This window comes from Scleropages formosus, chromosome 22 (genome assembly GCF_900964775.1).
Source record: "Scleropages formosus chromosome 22, fSclFor1.1, whole genome shotgun sequence".
In the NCBI taxonomy this organism is placed as follows: domain Eukaryota; kingdom Metazoa; phylum Chordata; class Actinopteri; order Osteoglossiformes; family Osteoglossidae; genus Scleropages; species Scleropages formosus.
Window position 1 is genome coordinate 1613787 of NC_041827.1, and position 21221 is coordinate 1635007.

Sequence of the window (21221 nt, forward strand, 5' to 3'; positions counted from 1 at the left end):
CACATTCTTAAAGAACTATTTTTGTTGCCTAGCTGACATCGGTACCCAGGGGAAATGGCACAGATTCAGCCATCCTCATTTAAACAGCTGACTATCTGGTGAAGTTGGAGATACATTTCTCTATGAGATCTTTCTTGAGGTGTAGCAGAAGCATAGACCGACACCCTAGTAGTGTGAACACTGCAGCGTACCAAGCAAAGGCGTGTATCAGCAATCACAGGGTTTGGAATTGCCACCTTCCCTCTGGAGGTTGCAGTACGCCTTTAACGAGATCAGTGAAATGTCAGAGCTGAATAGAGATAGAGACCTGCACACTGCGGTGCTTGTCTGGCTCTAACCTTATTCACCCACTTCAGAATTTCAGATGATGGCATAGGAACTGGGTGATTTTCCACACTCCTTTTCCCCAGAATAGACTTCAGGGAGAAACTTAGAGTGTTTTTCGTTTTTTTTTTCTTGGGGACCCTGGAGCCACAGCATACGTTAATGAATTAGCAATGCACATGCTGGCTTGCTTACTGTGCAGTGTTGGGACTTCCTAGGTGGAGCATGGCACAGGTTTTCCACAAGAAATTTTACACCCTGCAGCTTATTCCATCCCACCAGCAAGTGTCAGAATCACAGAATACCACCCACCCAAGAGCCAACAAAGAGCTGCCCTATGAGAACACCCTAGTCATGTGACCCATGTCCTCCCCCCTCACCCAGCACTTTGTGTCGCTCCCTCATGCTCCCTCCATTCAGTCAACACCATCTGGATCTCAATTAAAAATGAATGACACCGATGAGTTTTGCGACTGCACCGATTTCCAGTTCAGCTGGCATATGAGATATGAGAGTTCCTGTCTTCAGCAAGAAAACCATATTGTTAGTTTGTCACCAGTCACATAGTCTGAATATGTGTGCAGTGTGTGTTCTTCTTCATATACAGTTGGTGGAGTTTGGGTATTGACATTGGTCCGTGTACATTGCTTTGATTCGTTTTTAATTCAAAATTGAGAAACGAAATGCGAATTACGATGCCTTCATTCATTTTTTAATTTTAAAAATGAAGAACAAATTACGAATTAACTATGTTTAAAAAACATTTTTTGCTCAAAATGTAAAATATTTAAAATATGCCTCATCCATAGTTTCTTGAAGAACTGTCTTATTTTTTGACTTTGAGTTATTTCGTTTTGTGGTATTCTTGAACAACCCGGATGTAAACTAATTGAAACCACATATAATCCATCAGTGGCTTCATCGAACATGCTGGCTTCACTCTGAATTATTCATAACTTAATATGGATTACTAGATGTTTTCAAAAGCAGCAAAAGAGTGGCAGTAAGGGAGGGTGACATGTCCACTGAGAAAATCGACAGGATTTTTCAGGTGCTACTTCTGAAGAATCTTACTACTAATTAAGTGCTGTTGTTAAAAGCACCGTGAAGTTTTAGGTTCTAGTTCTAGGTTAGGCTACTTGTTAGATTGAGAATACTGTGCACTTTAGGGCATTCATCATGTTTGATATTGTGAGATTTTGATTTCTACGCTTTGTATGATTAAAACAAAAAAGAGAAAATTAATAAACAAGTCCTTTTCTTTTTTGTGTGTGCTCAGAAACAATAAAAAGCAGTTTTTTTCATTTTTCTGCTTTCAATATTAAATCAAAAAACAAAAAAAAACGAATGAAGGCATCGTAATTCACGTTTTGTTTTTCAATTTCGAATCAAAAAACAAATGAACGCAATGTACACGGACCACCACTGATATTACATTTTTACCCTTAATTACCAGTCCCTTTTTCACTTGATATGCTACATGTAGATTTCTAAATAGTAGTTATAATTACCCCTTATTTACCTGATCCCTTTGTCTAAAGCAACATGAACTGCAGGCTTGTTCACTGAGCTACTTACAATGAATCCATCCACAAGAGTCTTTGCATCCGTTCACATGTACATCTATCCCCTCCTACACACACAGAAGACAGTGTAGATTCCCTGTCTGACCTGAAATACATCTTTGGACATGTTTGGAGTTGGAGAAATTGGAGAGCCCAGGGGAAACCTGGGGAGAGCATACAATCTCCACACATAGAGGATTGGATTCAAACCCAGAGTCCAGGAGCTATTAAGTGAAATTATGAAAAAATGTATTTCACCTGAGCACAGTGCCAGTTTCTGAACATTAGTTTTGGTGTGTTTTCAGAAAACATAAATAAAGAATGAATTGACAACAAAGAAATTACTGTTCAGCAAAATCTCCTGAACATCAGAAGGGAACTGGAGCAACTCAGCAAAATCCTCAGCAGGTCATCCATAACAATAGAGCTCCTGCAGTTGTCATCAGCAGCACTCCGCTTAACAGATAATAACGTGATTCATCACACGACTTCCAACATGCAAATATTACATGCCTTTATGGGAGACAGTTATTTATGTGGCGGGAAGTCCCTGACACATATTCCTTCTTTCCCACAAACACTGGAAACAGCAAACTAAACAATCCCTTTGCTGCTATGCCTGTATTTCATTGTGAAATATTCATAATAGCTGCCACAAGTGCACCATGAACCTGTCTGTGTCTATTAGCGTGCCTGGCAGCCTGTGGTCTATGCAGAAGACAGGGACAACTGTGCAGCATACCTGTAGTGTCTTTTTTCTCTGAGGCTGCATCCATAGCCTGAGGGACTATCAGTACAGAGGGGTCATCTGACACGGCGGATGAGGATACGGCACACATGGGATCTGCAGTACAATGGATTGTCCCTTGATGTTTGGATGATTTGGAGTTTCTGCAGTGCTGTTGTGCAGGAACAATGGGTGCATGGTGCATTGTGATCATGTTCTCCCAAACAGCAGTAACTTCTTTATACTTCACCGCTTTTACTTACATGATTTATTCAGTTATCTTGGGCAATCTTGGGCAATAACCTGTTATTGTAATGCTGGGCATTAACTAGCACAATTATGTATTTTACAAAAGCTGATGAAGGAACAGTATCAGAAATGCTTCAAAATGGGCCTTTCAAGTGGGTAAAGGAGTAATAACAGTCATTTGCGTGAGCTCGGAGCAAGAGATATATCCCTCTTCCAGTCAGTTCCAAGTTTTGACTTCCACACATCACTCAGTGACCTGCAGTAATATCCCCCGTGATTTAAAAGGTCAGCTGTCATTTTTCACAGCTGTTATAATTGCATAGTGGGGAATTAAACAAAAATAAATAGTGAAAAGGTAAAAAATCTGAAGGATACAATTACAGTTTTAAGATAGTTCTTCCCCTTTTGAATGGATGGCACTCATGAGCATAATGTTGGTTACCTGCTCTTCTAGTACAATATCTGCTTTTCACCTATCAGGCTGGTGACACATGATATACTAACAACAGGAAGACAAAATGTCATTTCACACTAAATGAGAGAGCTGTTGTGTCTTCAAATCCTCCCCTTGAAGAGCTGCCACATAAGGTCTGATGGTAACAGAGACCCACCCGCAGAACTTCTGCACTTTACCAGCTCATCATGTATATGATAATAAATGGACCTACAGTTCAGGGAGAGATTTTGCTAGCTTAGGCTGCAATGGTGTTTTGACCTTCTATTCTGTCAAATTCTGCTCACTTCCTGCCTACAGACACCGCACTGCTTATACACTCCAGGTCACAAACAGAACAAAGGAGTTTCTTTTGCTCAAAATGAGCTTTTGGTGGTTTGACAAGATGTTGGGGTGTTACTCCTGGGTTAACATGGACACAGATCCATCTTAAACTGTGATTCAGATGCATTGCTTTTCTGTATCACTGCCGTTTATGCTGTTCAAAATGCAAATTAAGAATGTCTGTCATTATTGCTGCATAAATAAGATACAGGAATTACAAATTAATTGGACTGCAAAAAGACCAGATTGCACATTTTAAGTATTTAAAACCAAGCAAAAATTGGTCAGCAAATGAAAACTGAAAAAATGGTCCATTGTATTCTGATAATGATAATGCTTCAAGCAGAGCCTGTGTTACTCTATCCCTCTTCCCATGTCCTTCTGTCTTCATTTACTTGAAAATGCTTAATGGTCAAATAGCAGGAGAGGAAAGAATCATACTGTCTCTGGTTTGAGGATGAGTTATAGGCTGATATCCTGTCTCATACCAGGTGTGTTCAGTTCTGGTGTTGTTGGAGCCAAGTTTGTGTTTGGACAGCTGGGTTGTCCTCTTGGGAAGCCAGGAGACTACAAGAGTCACACTCATCAGTTTTTTTTTTTTTTTTTTTTGCAGGGGAAGGGTTTGACATATATGCACAAACACCCACAGAAATAAAGAGAAACACAATACCACGGCTTCACCCACTCTCAGAGACATACCCCACGCAGAACTTAGCCTTGCTCGATATTTTCTTGTAAAGCTTGCAAGATTCTGAAAAATCTGATCAGTACCTCCTTGTGCTGCTGAATTCCAGCCGTTGTAGAAGGTACTTAACAGTTAAACACAGTTTTCAGCCACTGCATTTTACATGTTGTTAATTTCGCTAACAATGTCAGTAGTACCCTGAACAGCTGTCTTAACAGCAAAACAAGAGCACAAACCCTGCATCAGAATAACTCCATGAGCCCATCAGTGTTGGAGGCACCATATACAAAAAGGCAAGCAGTACAGACTGAACAGATCATATGAAAAGTAAAAATGGTCCAGCATCATGAGAGATTTGTGTCTCCTCCAGCTCCTTCCTCCCTTCTCCCTCGCAGTGTCTGGTTATTCATACACACTCACTTGCCTTCTCCACTACTCAGCCTTTTTTGGACTGGACCATCAATCGATTGTTTAGAAATTGACTGGCGCTGTCTAGAAGTGACTTCGTTAATGGCATTGGCAATGGCCCCAGCAACCACACACACACACACAGACACACACACAAACAATAGCACCTATATTTGCTCCAGAAACTATTTATCTCCATGCTGCTCCCTCCAGGAAGTCCTAAATAGACTTGCGAGTAATATAGCCTCAGAATGTGTCCCTTAAGGGGTGCAATGGACTGCTGTGGCCATTGGATGACCACACTACTTTTGGAAAGTGTATTTGCAGCAAATTGCTTTTCAGCCTTACTTTGTCACCACTATGGCCTTATGATCATGTCTGTGTATTTTGTGAGTGAAGAGAACAGTGACACATTGTGCGAAGCAGGGGGAATCACATTTTGAGACTGAATAACAGAGGATGACTGATTATAGTGTTCACTACATGTGTACTAGTCTTTTTGGCTGGCAGAAACAAGCTCATGTCAAACAAATAGCTGACGCTGATCATTTTGTGTTTGTATGTTCTGTGTGGATGCATGAGCAGGGAAGTAACGTGATGGAAGACCAAGATCTCAGGGATATAGGAATCACTGATCCAGGCCACAGGAGGAAGATCTTGCAGGCTGCACGTTCACTGCCCAAGGTACCAGCACTTCTCTGGCAGGCAAACTCCTTCTAATTGGCTCAAATGACATGAACCCCAAGGAAAAACGCTTCTTATGTCATACTTTCCTATGTGTTTCTGTGTCGCTTGCTGGGCTCATGTGGACTTGGGTATATCTGTGTCTATATATGTCTGATTTTGTGTTTCTCTAATTGTCACAACTTTCAGGTGAAAGCCTTGGGTTGTGACGGTAGCACCTCCCTTATTATCTGGCTAGAAAATCTAGGCCTGCAGGAGTACCTACCCAACTTCTTGTCCAGCGGTTACCACACCCTTGACTGTGTGAAGAACTTATGGGAGCTGGAGATTGTAAACGTAAGAGCAGCACATTGTTCAGTCATGCGAAAGCCCTTCCTCACAAGGGTAAAAAGAGGAGAATCCAAACCAAGTACAATCGACAGCATCTATATACATGACTGAAGAACCGTGTTCATTCATGTGATCTTGACTTTCAGTTCCTTTGTACTGCGTTTACGTGTTTTTACCACACAGACTTTACAGAGTGTCAACTGGAGACAAATGCCGGCTATGTGAAACAAATAAATTTCAATGTGTGCTTTCTCCTGGCCCAGGTGCTGAAGATAACTCTGCTTGGCCACAGGAAGCGGATCATCGCCTCTCTGGCAGAGTTACCCTACGAGGAGCCCCCCGCGAAGCCCAGTCGTTTGTCCCAGATGAGAGTCAGTGACCACATGGTTTCTCGAGCACTAGAAAATACATTGTATATTGTTACAGTCTGCCGTGCGTTGCAAGACACCTGTGTACAATGTACGACTGGTTGCATCGTGCTATGTCTTAACATCACACTAGTTGCATCCGGAGTGTCACGTGCACAACTCTAAAGTATGTGTGCAGCATATTGCTAATACCATGTATGTAATATGTATTAAATTTATGATTAATGTTACTTACCACGGAGGTTTAACATGCCCAATGCATTACTTCTGTGAAGGCTGGTGATATAACATATTCAACACCATCATAATTTGCACAATATATGTACTAGATTGTAAAGGTCAGTGATAGTAGCAGAGTAATAGAGGGTTGCTTATATCAAATATTTAACAATCACATCAATGCCACAACTTGTATGGCTTGATTAAGGAGAAATTTGCACAAGGGTTCTTTGTGTTAACATTGAACTGTCTCAGTGGATCTAAAAAGAACAGGTCCAACTTCATTCTAGGATTCACAATAAATAGAAAGAAAATCAATTAACTGTGACCACAATAATAAACTAATAATAATAAACACACAATTTAATTAATACGTAATTAATACAATGTCACATATATTGCCTGTAGCTTCCAACTGGCAAAGCGCTGCTAGACCTGAATGAGTCTGATATGATCAGAGAGGCACCGACAGTAACTGAGCAGCAAGCGTGGATCGTTTTTGCAGTCGAAGGAAGAGCTGATACCATTATGTATTTCTGACCACCATCACCACTTCAAGAATTCCAGTTTCCTAGTGCTGCTTTTGGGAAAAGTAGACTTTTGTCTGCCTTCTGCCATCATGGTTTCAATTTCAGCAGCTGTTCTGTTTTGTGCGTCTTTGGACTTCACATCTATATCTCTGATTGGAGCATTGTTATTATTTATGATAATGAGAAATGCTGTTATGTTATGTTGATTTTCTAAGTAACAACTGACTGATATAAACTATGCATCCATTTTGGGGGCAGTGTCAGGACCTCCTGTCACAGCCCTCCTCCCCCCTTAGCTACATGGACTCCTACGCCAGCCGTTCTATGGACCAACTCCTGCCTCTGGGGGACTCAGCCAGGAGGAGAAGATCTAACCGAGACCACAGCTTGTCCCATCGCTCTCACAGCGAACGGCCCCGGTCCCACGTGAGTCCCACAATAATTAATAACGGTACTGATTAGTTCTTGCTATTAGTAAACACATGATCTCAATTTAAAACTATTATTATTATTATTATTATTATTAACTCAGAAAGGGTTGTACATGCTATTATAAACACATTTGCCATGTATATGTATGTCTCTTTCAGGACAGGCAACTTGACAGGCAGCTCGAGCGACACAGAGAGCCCAGCTTAACCCTCCGACCCCCGAGTCAATCTGCTACCTATGCTGCAGTGTCCAGCTGGCACCACCAGCCTGAGAAACTCATCTTTGAGGCCTGCGGTTATGAAGCGAGTGTAGGGATTCCCACCAGTTCTCACGGTCTTACCTGTCATGACAGATAGTGGAGCTCCACTGTGCTGCAGCTGCAGCTACCTTTTCCAATCTGTTTTCATACATTGTCCCATAATTTACACTGTAGCTGTAAGCATACTTGTGCTGTAGAGCAGTTGTCTTTGCTTTTTTAAACAACCGTATGCACTGTAAAGTGATCTATGTTATTTAAGCAACAGGTCAATTAAACTCTAATATGAATTGCAGTGCTGCAATCTTATTTGTGGCAGATTCACTGTCGCCCTACTGCAATAGCAGAAGTGGTCCTGCTGAAAGTGCCTTTACTTTATGTTAATGATTTCATTTGCAAGATTGAGGATTTGTTAAACCAGAATCATCTTTTGGTCTGGAAGGCTTCTCTTTATCTGTAGACTTATTTTTCCCTGCAACTGGCCTAACTGATAATAAACCTGCTTGTGTTTTATGTCTTGTTTACTGATTTTTGTTTATCTATTTTTCAGTTCATGTCTATTGTTTTTTTCAGTACCTGGGGTCAATGGTCATCAAAGATCTACGAGGTATTGAGTCCACCCAGGAAGCCTGTGCCAAAATGAGGGTATGAATCAGATTCAAGGGATATTTACCCTGATAAGACTGCTATGTACCTTTGTCTACATTTACTTTTCATATGCTGAACTGACATCACCTTAGTACAGATGGACCAGAAGCACAATTGTACGTATTTCTGATTTAAATATAACCTTTTCTATAATAAAAGTAAAAAGTTTAATGTCTTCAGTGGAAATATCTTTTTTTCCATATCATAGTTATTTCACAGAAGTAACAAACACAATCAATGGCATTTAACTAGATGTGAAATGATGAGATGTTAAAAACTGTTAAATTACAGCTATAGAGTTTTACTACCTAAAACTTAAAAATGTCCCACAGCAAGGGAAAGTGATAAGGAGTGAGAAGCGTAATGCTGAAGAATAATGGGATCACAATAAAAGCAAAGTAAAAAGGGATGGGGAAGACATTTTGTCTATGAACTGCAAAATGCTTAACAAAATTTAAGGGGCCTAAAACAACATCCAGACATTTGACCTTCTATACCTATTTCTGGCAATTAAGCTTCATAGATTGGACCCAATGCGATTGTTTGGAATTAAGGGCATGTGAAAGTCCTGATCTGTGTCAGCAATGGTCTGGTGACAATGTTTTATGTTCCACCTCATTCACTTCTCCCAGGCTCGAATAAGTGCCTTGGCCTGATTTCTATTTATCTCCTGTGTTTTCCCTCAGAGGTCAACAGAGCAGAGGAGGAAGGCCCCTACCATCATCCTTTCCATCACTTACAAAGGCGTCAGATTCATTGATTCATCCACTAAGGTACAAATGGAGTCCTAGCAACTAATATTTCAGATGCATAGGACCCAGTTGAATGGCTACAGAGATACTCCAAGGCTATTTACTAGTGTTTTAACCTACTGCTCCATGAAATATGACATTATATTTAACATTCAGCAACCTTCAGGAAGAATATGTGACACTGGGCTCTACTGTCACAGTGAAGCAATCACACAATACATGTATCACAGGTGAAAATTGCTGTTAGGTTTGAGGACTAGTTGGTCATTTAGCAGAAACCACTGAGCTGATTTTTAAAGGGTTAATGCAAATATTGATGTAACATTGACAGTCTTGAGATGCATGGCAGTCTTTGTGTCACAAAAACATGATTGCATCAGCTACAAGATGAGGAATGAGAGACAGGTTCAGTTGGCCATGAGCTCCAGACACCTTCCACATTACATGACTGCAATCAAACAGCAGGGAATTTAATTAGACCAGATCACCAATCTCTCCACAATAAAAAATTTCACCTGTACATTAAAGGGATACATTTGTTCACAGTTGGTGAAACTGGTTAAGCAATAACTTATTTAATAGCATTATATCTTTACTTAAGGGGGCGCGGTGGTGCAGTGGGTTGGACCACAGTCCTGCTCTCCGGTGGGTCTGGGGTTCGAGTCCTGCTTGGGGTGCCTTGCGACGGACTGGCGTCCTGTCCTGGGTGTGTCCCCCTCCCCCTTCGGCCTTACGCCCTGTGTTACCGGGTAGGCTCTGGTTCCCTGTGACCCCGTATGGGACAAGTGGTTCTGAAAATGTGTGTGTGTGTGTGTGTGTGTGTGTGTGTGTGTGTGTGTGTGTATATCTTTACTTTTTTGCAAAAGTTACACATGACAAGTCATCGGAGGAATTTTTCCCTGACTTAGCCAACTTTTGTAAAAAGGGTCATAACATCCAGGCAGAAAACACCAACCTCAGTTACTGATCACAGTGAAATAAACATTATCTCTTGGCATGGCTTCGCAAATGAAGATTAGGAAGGATAGGGTCCACGTCTGATGCAGGTACACTGGTGGCTGATGAGGCCAACGCGAGACAGGCAGAGTCTGCCACGGCGGCTACATGGGAGGGACTGGTTTATGGTTGGTGCTGAGGGAATAGGGTTCTACCGCTTCTTCTCTTCTCCTCCATGCTGGCCCTGTGGTTTATCTCAAACTGTGCAGTGGCCTGCTGGACTGTCAGCTGCCACAAGTCTCTGTCGGTGGCCTGGTATGTCCACTGACAGTGATCTATACCGCAGACCGTAAGAGACTTTTTCAGAGTGTCCTTGTATTGCTTCCGTGTTGCCCCTTGGTTGCGATAACCTGTGGACAATTTGCTATAGAGTAGAATCTTGGGCAGGTAATGGTCATCCATCCTGGAGACATGCCCTGTCCAATGCAGCTATATCCTGAGGAGCATGGCCTCTGTGTTAGTGCAGTCTGCTCTTTGAAGGACTTGGATGTTGGTAACATGACAATGGATGTTGAGAATGGCGTGGAGACAGCGTTGGTGAAAGCACTCAAGAAGTCGTAGGTGGCGACAGTAGGTGACCCAAGACTCAGCACCGTACAACAGGGTGGTCAGGACGATGGCTTTGTACACCCTGAATTTCATGTCTGCTTTGAGGTTTGTTCCAGACCTGTCTGAAGAGTCTGCCAAAAGCACTATTGGCTTTGGCCAACCTGTTATCCACTTCTTTGTCGATTTTGACATCGGAGGATATCAGAAACCCCAGGTAGCAGAACTGTTGGGCTGATTTTAGCTCTGTCTGCCTGATGAAGATGCTGGGGGGTTTATACTCTTCTTTGGGTGCGGGTTGATGGAAGACTTCTGTCTTTTTGAGGCTGACCTCCAGTCCAAAGAGCTGAGCAGCCTCTGCAAAGCAGGATGATATTCACTGCAGGGTGGATTCAGTGTGAGCAACAAGGGCAGCATCATCAACAAACAGAAGCTCCCAAATCAGCTGTTCCCTGGTGTTGAGTGTGGGCTTGCAGTCGCCTCAGATTGAATAGGCTAACATCAGTGCAGAAGCGGATGTAAATGTCATCATCGTCTTTAAGGTCTTGGACGGCCTGCTGGAGCATCATACCGAAGAATAGGATGAACAGAGTGGGGGCAAGGACGCAACCTTGTTTTACACCATTTGCAATTGGGAAAGACTATGAGAAGTCATTTCTATGTCTCACCTGGCCGAGCTGGCCCTTGTGGAGCTGCTTGATCATGCCCAGGAACTTCAGTGGGCAACCTAGTTTTTCCAGGATTGACCAGAGCCCTTTCCTGCTCACGGTGTCAAACGCTTTGGTCAGGTCGACAAAGGTAATGTACAATTCTTTGTTTTGCTCCTGGCACTTCTCTTGGATCTGTCTCAGCACAAACACCATGTCGGTTGTGCTGCAGATGGATCTGAAGCCACATTGGATAGAAATAAACATCATATTTATTCACTTACTCCATTGTGTGTCATTTTTGCAGATGTCCGTTGTGCCTTATTTTATCCTTGCAAAACTCTGAAAAATGTATCATGGTCTAACCAGTTTGTACTTGAAAGCACTATCCTAATGAAAACAGTACTCATGGAGTCAAACTTTCTCCACCCCAACCCTCTGTAGAACCTTATTGCAGAACATGAGATCCGGAACATCTCCTGCGCTGCCCAGGACCCAGATGACCTCTGCACATTTGCTTACATCACCAAGGACCTGCAGACTGGACACCACTTTTGCCATGTCTTCAGCACAGTGGACGTGGTGAGAGCCGCTGGACAATCCGTGTCACCATCACCGATATGTTCTCATTTATTTACTTGTTTTTGTATGAATTCATGACATATTCTCTTTTTACTTTTCCTGATGTTGATCACTGAAATGTCATTTTTGTAAAACTCTGCAGATTTTTTGGACATAGCTGATTACAGGATGCAATTCACTCTTCATCTAGTTCTAATTCAGAAAGTGGCAAACTTTACTGCTGTAACAGTGGTTATTTCCATACGTCTCATTTCTTTGCATTATTTTCAGCAATGAATTTTACCCTTCTGAGTGTTGAGATGAGCTACACATGATATGAAATTAACTAAAGCTCTTTCAACACAGAACCAGACCTATGAAATCATCCTGACATTGGGGCAGGCATTTGAAGTGGCATATCAGTTGGCTCTGAAGGCCCAGAGGACCCATCAGCATGGCTATCCAACAAGTCTTGGGTCGGATTTCATTGAGACCAGGTCCAGCCGGCCAATACCCAAGCCCAGGGGCAGCACAAGGAAGGCAGCAGTGAGTATCAGTTCACTCATATCAACAGAAACATGCATATGTACAGTATAACCACACAACAGATTGAAGAACCCTTGGCGATGGTAATGTCTGGGCTCAATCTCACTTGTGTCTCTGTCAAACTACCTGCCATGGCAACATAATTTCTTTTCCACTGTAAAATAGCAAGCGTGTTTTCCTCATGGTGTGTGGGGAACAGCATCATACATCTATCAGAAAAGTTATTTCTACCAGGACTGTAAAAAGGGTGCTGGCCTTGCTCCTGTAGTTATGGTGCTTTTTAAAGTACTGTTCAGACGTATTGAGTATATGGTCTGTTTATGCTTCTGGAAGTTCATAAAATTTTTATATATATTTGAATTTTTACCTTATTTAAAAGGCTGTAATTTGATTGGAGTGCAATATTTTATTGTCTGTAAGATTTTACATTGTTACATTATTTTTAAGTGAACACCTTTTTTTTCTGGTGTTTAATAAATAATCATTAAAAAGAGCAATATTATCTGCACAATCGGCCCGATTCATGGTCACGTGGTTTAAATTCAGCTCAGTCTGTGTTCTCCCCATGTCTATGGGTTTCCTCTGAATGCTCCAGTTTCCACCCACAGTCTAAAGACGTGTTTCCGGTGACCTGGAAAATCTAAATTCCCCGTATTGTTTATGTTTCTGTGTGTGTTTGCTGCTATCCTAAGACAGACTGGCATCCCTTCCTGGGTTTACTGTACCTAACCTAGCACCTGGTGATTTTAGGATAGACTCCAGACCACTGCAACCCTGACAAGTGCAAGTGGTTAACAAAAACGAGAGAGTGACAATGAGGGGGCCTTATTCATTTAGATTTCTGAGAATAAAAAAAAAAAATTTGGTAGCTCCACTTACACACACATTTTCTGAACCGCTTGTCCCATACGGGGTCGCGGGGAACCGGAGCCTACCCGGCAACAAAGGGAGTAAGGCCGGAGGGGGAGGGGACACACCCAGGACGAGGCGCCAGTCCGTCGCAAGGCACCCCAAGCGGGACTTGAACCCCAGACCCACTGGAGAGCAGGGCCCGGTCCAACGCACTGCGCTTCACTTACATATGTTCATTAATATTTAAAGTGGCAAAAGTTCAAATAAGTTCCTTTGTTGGCAAACAGTTCCATTTAATCATTTGACATTATAGACTGTGAGTAAAATCACAAACCTCAGAGCCTCCAAAGCACAGCAGGTGGAATCATCATGTGCAGTAAGACACCTCTGACACGGAACTGAAACACTTCTTTGAAGCTCTTTTAAAGCTTTGAGCTTCCCTGGTGGAATGTGCTAATACTGAAAAACCTCACAAGTGTTGTTAATCTGGTCATCAACTGAAGTAATGTTCATATATAGTCACATAAAATGCTGAAAAATATGCATACTCTTCCTTGAGGATTATACTCTGAGGATCAGTACCTTGACCTTGACTAAATAAACTTCTACAGAACATAGGTGGATGGATGGAGTGTAAAAAACACACACAAACACACACACACACACACACACACACACATACTTTCTGAACCGCTTGTCCCATACGGGGTCGCGGGCAACCGGAGCCTACCCGGCAACACAGGGCGTAAGGCCAGAGGGGGAGGGGACACACCCAGGACAGGATGCCAGTCTGTCGCAAGGCACCCCAAGTGGGACTCAAACCCCAGACCTACCAGAGAGCAGGACCCGGTCCAACCCACTGCGCCACCACGCCCCCCTCTGTAAAAAACAGAAGTATGAATAAAACGTTTGTGAACACTGAAATCATCACACTACAAAAAACCTGTGTGATTCTCTCTCCTAATAACTTAACTTTATCCTCCCATATTTCCTAGGATTCTCTGCCTCTTGAAAGCCACTGCTGTCACTGTCACACCTGTACTACTCACCGTCCTTCTCACCTCCCGCTGCGCTCTATCAGCCCTGGAGTCCAGGTCTTACTCCTTTCTTGTTCTTTTAGTGTCTCACTGTCACTCCTCAGCTCAGTCTTCATCCTCTGCTTCTCTTTCCTACTTACTTCTGTTTGACTCTTTACATCACCAAGGCATTTTTTTTTGTATATGATCCCCTTTAGTTAATTGCACTCCACTGCAATGAATATAAAACTATAATTAACATTATCATTTACTCATCTTCTTTTTTTCTCATCATTTACATTGGCCTTATTTCGGTTTTTGATTTTTAGGGGTATATCCTGGCCCCATGTAAAGGTGGCGTCTCACCTATTGCTTTGGTCTGTGGTGTTTGTGCTTGTATCCAGTGGTCTTCTGGATGCTGCTGTGTGTCTGTGCTTAGGGCCCTGTAGTGTGTTTGGTCTCCAGTCCTGTCTGCTATGGCACTGAAGTGTTGCTGCTGGGATTTTCTTTCTGAGTGGCAGTGTTGCCCTGAGCCCCTGTCTGCTGCCTTTCTACACCTCCTCTGTCTCTTGTGTGTCGTTCTTTCCTTTCACATTGTGATGTGCTCGCCTGCGCGCTCTTCAGGCACTTCAGTCTCCTTCAGTTCACTCATGGTCACTGGAAGTTAGTGACCAAGCAAGAGCACCTTGCCACTACGGTAAAAGTGCTGTTGCTCAGTCGAGAGCAAGATCACATGTATATGCAGCAGTACCGCTGTGTGGATTGGAAAAATATTAAAAAAAATATATATATAAATCTGAGTTTATGAAATTCAGTAAGAAGAAAACTTGAAGCTATGACTTGTCAAGAAGCCCTAACTGGGCTAGCGGCTAACTAAAACGCTGACTGTGCATTTCTCAATAATGTAACAAATGTCCCCTTTGTTAGAAAAGTCTGGTCATATTCCGGGCTCTAAAACCATCAACTTTTCGGTAATTAACTGAAGCACTATAAAGATATGAAGATGCATTGAAGACCCAGTTGCCACTATTAACCAGCAAGAAAGTTTTGCCCTTGGTTGTAAATGGCCCTTTCTGTTAAGGGGAGGAAGGTCGATTTACAGAAGATGGGATCTGCACAACACAGATAGCCACACTGTTCAGAAACCGTCTTGAATCGGACTGTGCTAATGTGATTTCTTGAGCAGGAAGTGGGTTCTTGCTCTGAGTCTGAAGATCATTCGATCAGTCCACTCCAGTTAGAGGACCAACTCTACTATACCCATCTGTGTGGTTCTGTGTTGCGTGCCTTAATCACACGCACATGTAATAGCCCCCAGTTTTTATCCCCGAGTCTCATGTGCTGCTTTCGTCCCCTCCCCCTCCCCCCGGCAGATGGACCGCGTGGAGATGGAGGCGGAAACACAGTCCTTGGGCAGTGCCGCGTGGCTGGCGGAGCAGCAGGACTCCAGCAAGCGCACCATCAGCACCAAGTATGAGACCACAATTTTCTGAAGCTGGACTTATTTGCCCATGCCCCGCCCTCTCACTGTGACTCCGCCTCCCAAAGGAGCGGCCCCTGCCCTACTTGGTGCTCCTGCAAAATGAGCCACGGCCTCCTCCTCTTTGCTATCTATTCCATTTGAGGCTACTGCTGTAGCCGCTACTGTAGAATCCCATGTCAAGGGCTATTTAAGTGGGCTTTGCAGATGCAGCCCTGTCCCCATAAAACTGCATCGCTTTTGTACAGTTTCATTCCCAAAAATGATTCTGAATGTTGCAATTGTCTACTTTTATGCGACTGGCCACTGATCTCCTGGCATCGGCACACAGCAGCAAAAATCTCATTGTTTTTTCAAACGCAGACGCCATCTTTATTGGGTTCAGTATATTAACCGGTGTAGTGTCTCACATTGGTCAAAGGTCAAAAACTTGAACTAGATTTGTGTATCATTTAGTTATAAAAGTAAATCTCTATACTTGTACTGTGAATGTTTTGATACCAAAGCAGTCATGTTCCCAGTCATCTTACCCCTTGAATGCAAACAGGCGTCTCGTTCCTGCACAAGTGAAGGGCTGGAGGAGGACTTTCTCACATCGCTTCTAGTATTGGAAGCCCGCAGATGTCATCCCGTCAAAGAGTATCAGTGCTCTCCTTTTTGCGCTTTGCTTGTCTCTCCCTTATCTCCTCCCACTCTCCTTCGTGTCTGAAGCCGTTTGTTTCCCCATCTGTTGCGTTTCTGCCTTGTCAGCCAAGTGCCTCTCTGAGGAGCTCTGAAGGAAACCTTTCTTTTCAAGTTGAGCATGACTATGGTCAGTAAAACAACATAGTGAGAGCAAACCGTAGCAAAAAGACTTCCTCTCGAAGTCATGTTCACATTTATTTATCATTGAACACATTGGAAAAATGGGAGTGTGAACCATTTTCATGGGTTTGGTTGATGCCTACTGTGTGGTGGGTTTGGTGTTCGAGCCCTTCTTGGGGTGCCCTGCGACGGATTGGCATCCTGTCCTGGGTGTGTCCCCTCCCACTTCGGCCTTGTGCCCTGTGTTGTCGCGGTAAGGTTCTGGCTCACTGCAACCCCATATGGGACAAGTGGTTGTTGTCAATGGATGGATAGATGGAACCATTTTCACATTTTTGTAGAACTGTGCACCTGACACATCTGGTGGAACTTCATCCTTACTTTCTGCAACCAAGGCGGGAGCACAATCTTGATGGTCCTCCTCATGTCACAAGCATACCGGACCTCCTTCAGCTAGAAAGGGCAACAATTGTGCCAGAATTATCTCATTTCACTCAAGTACATTTCCGTCATTTTTCGAAACAGTAATTGTAGCTAGGGGTAATGTAGAAGTGGTATCTTACTCCAAAATTACATTTCATTTAAAGAGAGTATTAAAGAAGAAGCACATGGAAGGGCAGCTAGTTAAAACTCAGAAGGAAGCATAAGTCAAACCTATTTTGGACTCAAGAGAAATAAGTTCTTAGTGTTAGCAGCGTTGTTTTGGAGACACTGTGCATGCTTTTGGACACTAAAGTTTTGCCTCTTTTTTCTTTTCTTATCTTGCGTTACATTATGGGTTTTACCTTTCACGTTATATGTTGCATCTGCTCATACCTACCTGTAATTCAGAAACATTCTATGAAAGATTCACTACAAGTGTTTCTACATTTTTCTGTAAGGGGATTTTCACTGGGTGGTCATTGGATTGTAGGTTTGCTTGTGATCACTAGAAACTCTGAGGAGTTGTCTTTAATCCTATAGCAAGTCGTATATCCAGTTCTATAGCTAGTCTTACAGCGAGTCCTATAGCCAGTTGTACAACTAAGTCGATAGCCAGTCATACGATCAGTCCTATAGCCAGTCCTACAGCTGGTCCTACAGTCAGTCCAATATCCAATCCTATGTCCTGTCCTACAGCCAGTTGTACAGCCAGTTCTATAGCCACTCCTATAGCCAGTTCAAAAACCAATCCTATAGCTAGTTGTACAATCAATCCTACAGCCAGTCCTATAGCCAGTTCTACAGCTAATCCTATAGCCAATTCTACAACAAATCCTTTAGCCAGTCCTACATCCAGTCCTATAGCCAGTCTTATAGCCAGTTCTATTGCCAGTCCTACAGCCAATCCTATAGCCAGTCCTATAGTCAGTCATTTAGCCAGTTCTACAACAAATCCTACAGCCAGTCCTAGAGCCAGTCCTATAGCAAACCCTACAACCAATCCTATAGCTAGTCCTACAGTCAATCCTATAGCTAGTCCTACAGCCAGTCCTATAGTCAGTCATATAGCTACTTCTCCAACAAATTCTATAGCCAGTTCTACAACCAATCCTATATCCAATTCTACAGCCAGTCCTATTGCCAGCCCTACAGCCAGTCCTATCGGCAGTCCTATGGCCAGTTCTACTGTATATCGAGTCAAATATCCAGTCCCAGGGGGGTGCGGTGGCGCGGTGACGCAGTGGGTCCTGCTCTCTGATGGGTCTGGGGTTCGAGTCCCGCTTGGGGTGCCCTGCGACGGACTGGTGTCCCGTCCTGGGCGTGTCCCCTCCCCCTCCAGCCTTACGCCCTGAGTTGCTGGGTTAGGCTCTGGTTCCCTGCAACCCTGCATGGGACAAGTGGTTCATAAAGTGTGTGTGTGTGTGTGTGTGTGTGTGTATCCAGTCCCACAGCCAGTCCTGTATCCAGTCTTATTGCATTACTTTTCCTCACTTTGAAAACAGTGCTGTTGCCATAGCGACAGAAAATTCAGCAAATTTAGTTGTTTTGCTCTCTTGGAAGTATAGTGGCCAAGGGAATAAAGTTGCCCATTGTGTGAAGATTTAGGCTAAACTAGGTGAGAATAAAGCTTGCCTTTTGCTTTAGTGCTCTTCTACTTTTATTTTTCACAGAACTTTTTTTGTCTTGCCGTTCAGCTTTTCATTTTCTTCATTGCATACATCAGTGCATTATGCTATCATGTCATAAAAAAGGGTATTTCTTGCAGCAAAGTGTTTTTCATTTTCTTTAAAGTTCAGGCAGTGTACTTGTTTGAAAAGGTAGCTGAACACTGTGTGTTTCCCTTGTTTTAATCCTCATGTTTTCCCCTGTGTAGCTGACTCCTGTGTTCAAGTTTCCAGACACCAGGCTCTGAGGGATTATTGGGTAAATGGGGGTATGGGGGTTGCAGGAAGGTGGAGTTGATGGGGGAGTCTAAGTGTGGAGGCCTCCTCTCCATACCCCTCATGATAAGCTTCAGCATGGGGAAACCAAGCCAAGAAGAACCAACCACTTACCCAAATTGGAGGTAACCATTCCATAAAGGAAAGCCCAGGTCAGATACCATCAGTAGCTGAAGCAAAACCAAAACTGTGCTCCCTCATTCTCACCAAGCTGTGGTTTAGTTGTAGCTCCACTTGTTGTCACGTCTACTTTCTCTACAGAACACGGTGAAACATGTCTGATGGTATGTAGCATGAGTGGATTTTTTATGAACTAAAGACTAGACATGGGGTCACGCTTGTAAACCCCTTGTCCTTTCTGTCAGTTTTATTATTTTTGTTTTTTAGCATTGCCCTTTTATACAACTTGGTGCAAATTAAGTCAATAAAGAGGAAGAAGCTTTGTCTAGCAGCACCACTAAAGCCATTAATGTGTTCAAAATAAGTCACGCCCTGGTCTTCCCTAAGCTGCTGTTATTATGTGTTCTGTGTTGTGATTTTCCCCAGCTTGATCAGTCTGTGAGAAAAATTTATTTCCCACAAACTTGAAGCCACTCTGGATTTCAGTAATGAGAATATTTAAAGTTATGCCAATCAATGGGTGACAGATTATTGGTCTTTCAGGATGTTTACGATACATTCCTTGTTAACCTCAAAATGGAATTAGCTCAATAACTGCAAATGAGTCAAAGGACATCTCACAAAAGGGATTTCTCTAAGTAATCCCATAAAGTAAGATCTCTATTTAGGGGGCATAATTCTTACACCCTTAGAATTAAATCTGTACAATGCAGAAGTGCAGCTAAATATTGGTATGGCAAGAATTTATCCTTAAAATTGTGTACAGTGAGCCTAAATAGCAGTTAAAACTTATTATTATTATTATTATGCTAGTCAATGTGCAAGTCTTTGATTAAATTTCTTTTCATTGATATAAAAGTGAAGACCGTCAAAGAAAAGAAAAAACAACTTTGTCCTAAAATGATAAAAATGTTACGTAAATTTCAGAAAACACAATAACTTTGTTTTACCTTAGCTGCTGATTTTGACTAATCACCTTTGCAAATCTATATATTTAATGCTTGTTTAATTCCTACATGGCTACTTTATTTTTAAAGCAAAATTTGAATGCACTGGTCTGAAAAGAAGTGTTTGAACACCTGAATAACAACAGGTTGAAGTATGTGAAAAGCAACTTATTTTGAGATTATGCTATTGAAACTTGATATTGAAGCATTAAACTGTGATGCCTTAACCGGCAGTGAAAGCAGATACTATAGACACCCTCTGTGACAATAATGACCTTGTAAACACTGGCATTTCACACTCTATTCGGAAATCCCATGTTTATGGTACTCTGCTCTCATTCAATAAACTCAAGCACCTTGGGCCATCATCTTCATTGTTATTGTGTTTGCACTTCCAGTGATTACAATGTGTAATAAAGGAATCATCTGCAGTAATAACAAAGGATCATACAGTAATCTGTAGTAGTGCACACTTCATACTTGATGATTTTGCTTTCTTAAATATGTATGTATGTATTTATGTATTTTCATATATGTCACCGTTAAAAAAAATAACAAATTGTTTTTTGTTATGCTTTTAAAATGAAGCAGCTGGTACCTTTCTCTGCTCTCTGTTGAAGAATGAGGTCAAACTGAGAGAAAGAACTCAGGAGAACCTTACTACACTACAAAGACTGTACATATTCTTTAGCCTTCCAATCGTTTTTTATTTTTCAAAAATGTTGAAACTAATTAATTGAAAAGATAACCAACACATCGCTCTTGTTTTATTAATAAAAACTTTGCTTAATCAATATATTTTCTTATTTCATATTGTTGTAAACCAAACTAAACAAAATATACCGGGTCTGTATATGGGTACCTAAACCTTGGTTTAAATTGTATTACAAGGACTTATTGCAAATTCAGCCATCAATAATTCAATAGGTATTTAGACTTGACAAAAGCTATTGTGAAGGTTAACACTAGAAGTATGAGGATAAAATTAAATTTATAGGGAAACACTAGTGGAAAAAAAAAATGTTTTTTACATGTACATAATGTATATGTACATTTAAAATGTATATGTAAGAATATTCATAACAGAAACCATTCCAAGGCAAAAACACTGAAGTCAGCCTCAGGCTGCAAGCTGTGATTTATGTAATATTTGTACAACTGTTACTTTTTTGTAATTTTTCCATTTCAGAACTGAGTGACCTCATTTTAAGAACCTTTTCGTGTCAAAGGCTTCTGACATCATACACAAGTTGTCCTGAGCACGCTTTGCTTTTGGGGTATTTTTGCAGTTTATTTTTATACTGAACGGTTTGTGGGACCAGGCTATTTCTCTTAAGGAAACATTTAAACACAAGACCCTTAAATGAACATCTACAGCAAGTAGGTTT

At 42.0% G+C, this 21221-nt stretch overlaps 1 protein-coding gene across 3 annotated transcripts in view; it reads left to right on the forward strand.

Annotated features, from left to right (window-relative positions):
• The window catches only part of anks1ab (ankyrin repeat and sterile alpha motif domain containing 1Ab), a 46272-nt gene extending 26071 nt beyond the window's left edge, over positions 1–20201 (forward strand). The window contains exons 4-13 of one of the 3 annotated variants that reach the window (XM_018725664.2): positions 5322–5420; positions 5610–5756; positions 6014–6121; positions 7126–7293; positions 7458–7607; positions 8129–8200; positions 8890–8976; positions 11589–11726; positions 12072–12251; positions 18700–20201. In XM_018725664.2, the coding sequence (XP_018581180.2) occupies positions 5322–5420; positions 5610–5756; positions 6014–6121; positions 7126–7293; positions 7458–7607; positions 8129–8200; positions 8890–8976; positions 11589–11726; positions 12072–12251; positions 18700–18738 (1188 nt within the window). In that variant the 3' untranslated portion in view covers positions 18739–20201. Of the gene's footprint in view, positions 1–5321; positions 5421–5609; positions 5757–6013; positions 6122–7125; positions 7294–7457; positions 7608–8128; positions 8201–8889; positions 8977–11588; positions 11727–12071; positions 12252–15492; positions 16626–18699 lie in introns of those variants that run through there. The other 2 variants (XM_018725663.2, XM_018725665.2) reach the window with 2 other exon arrangements.
• Positions 20202–21221: the final 1020 nt, after the last annotated feature.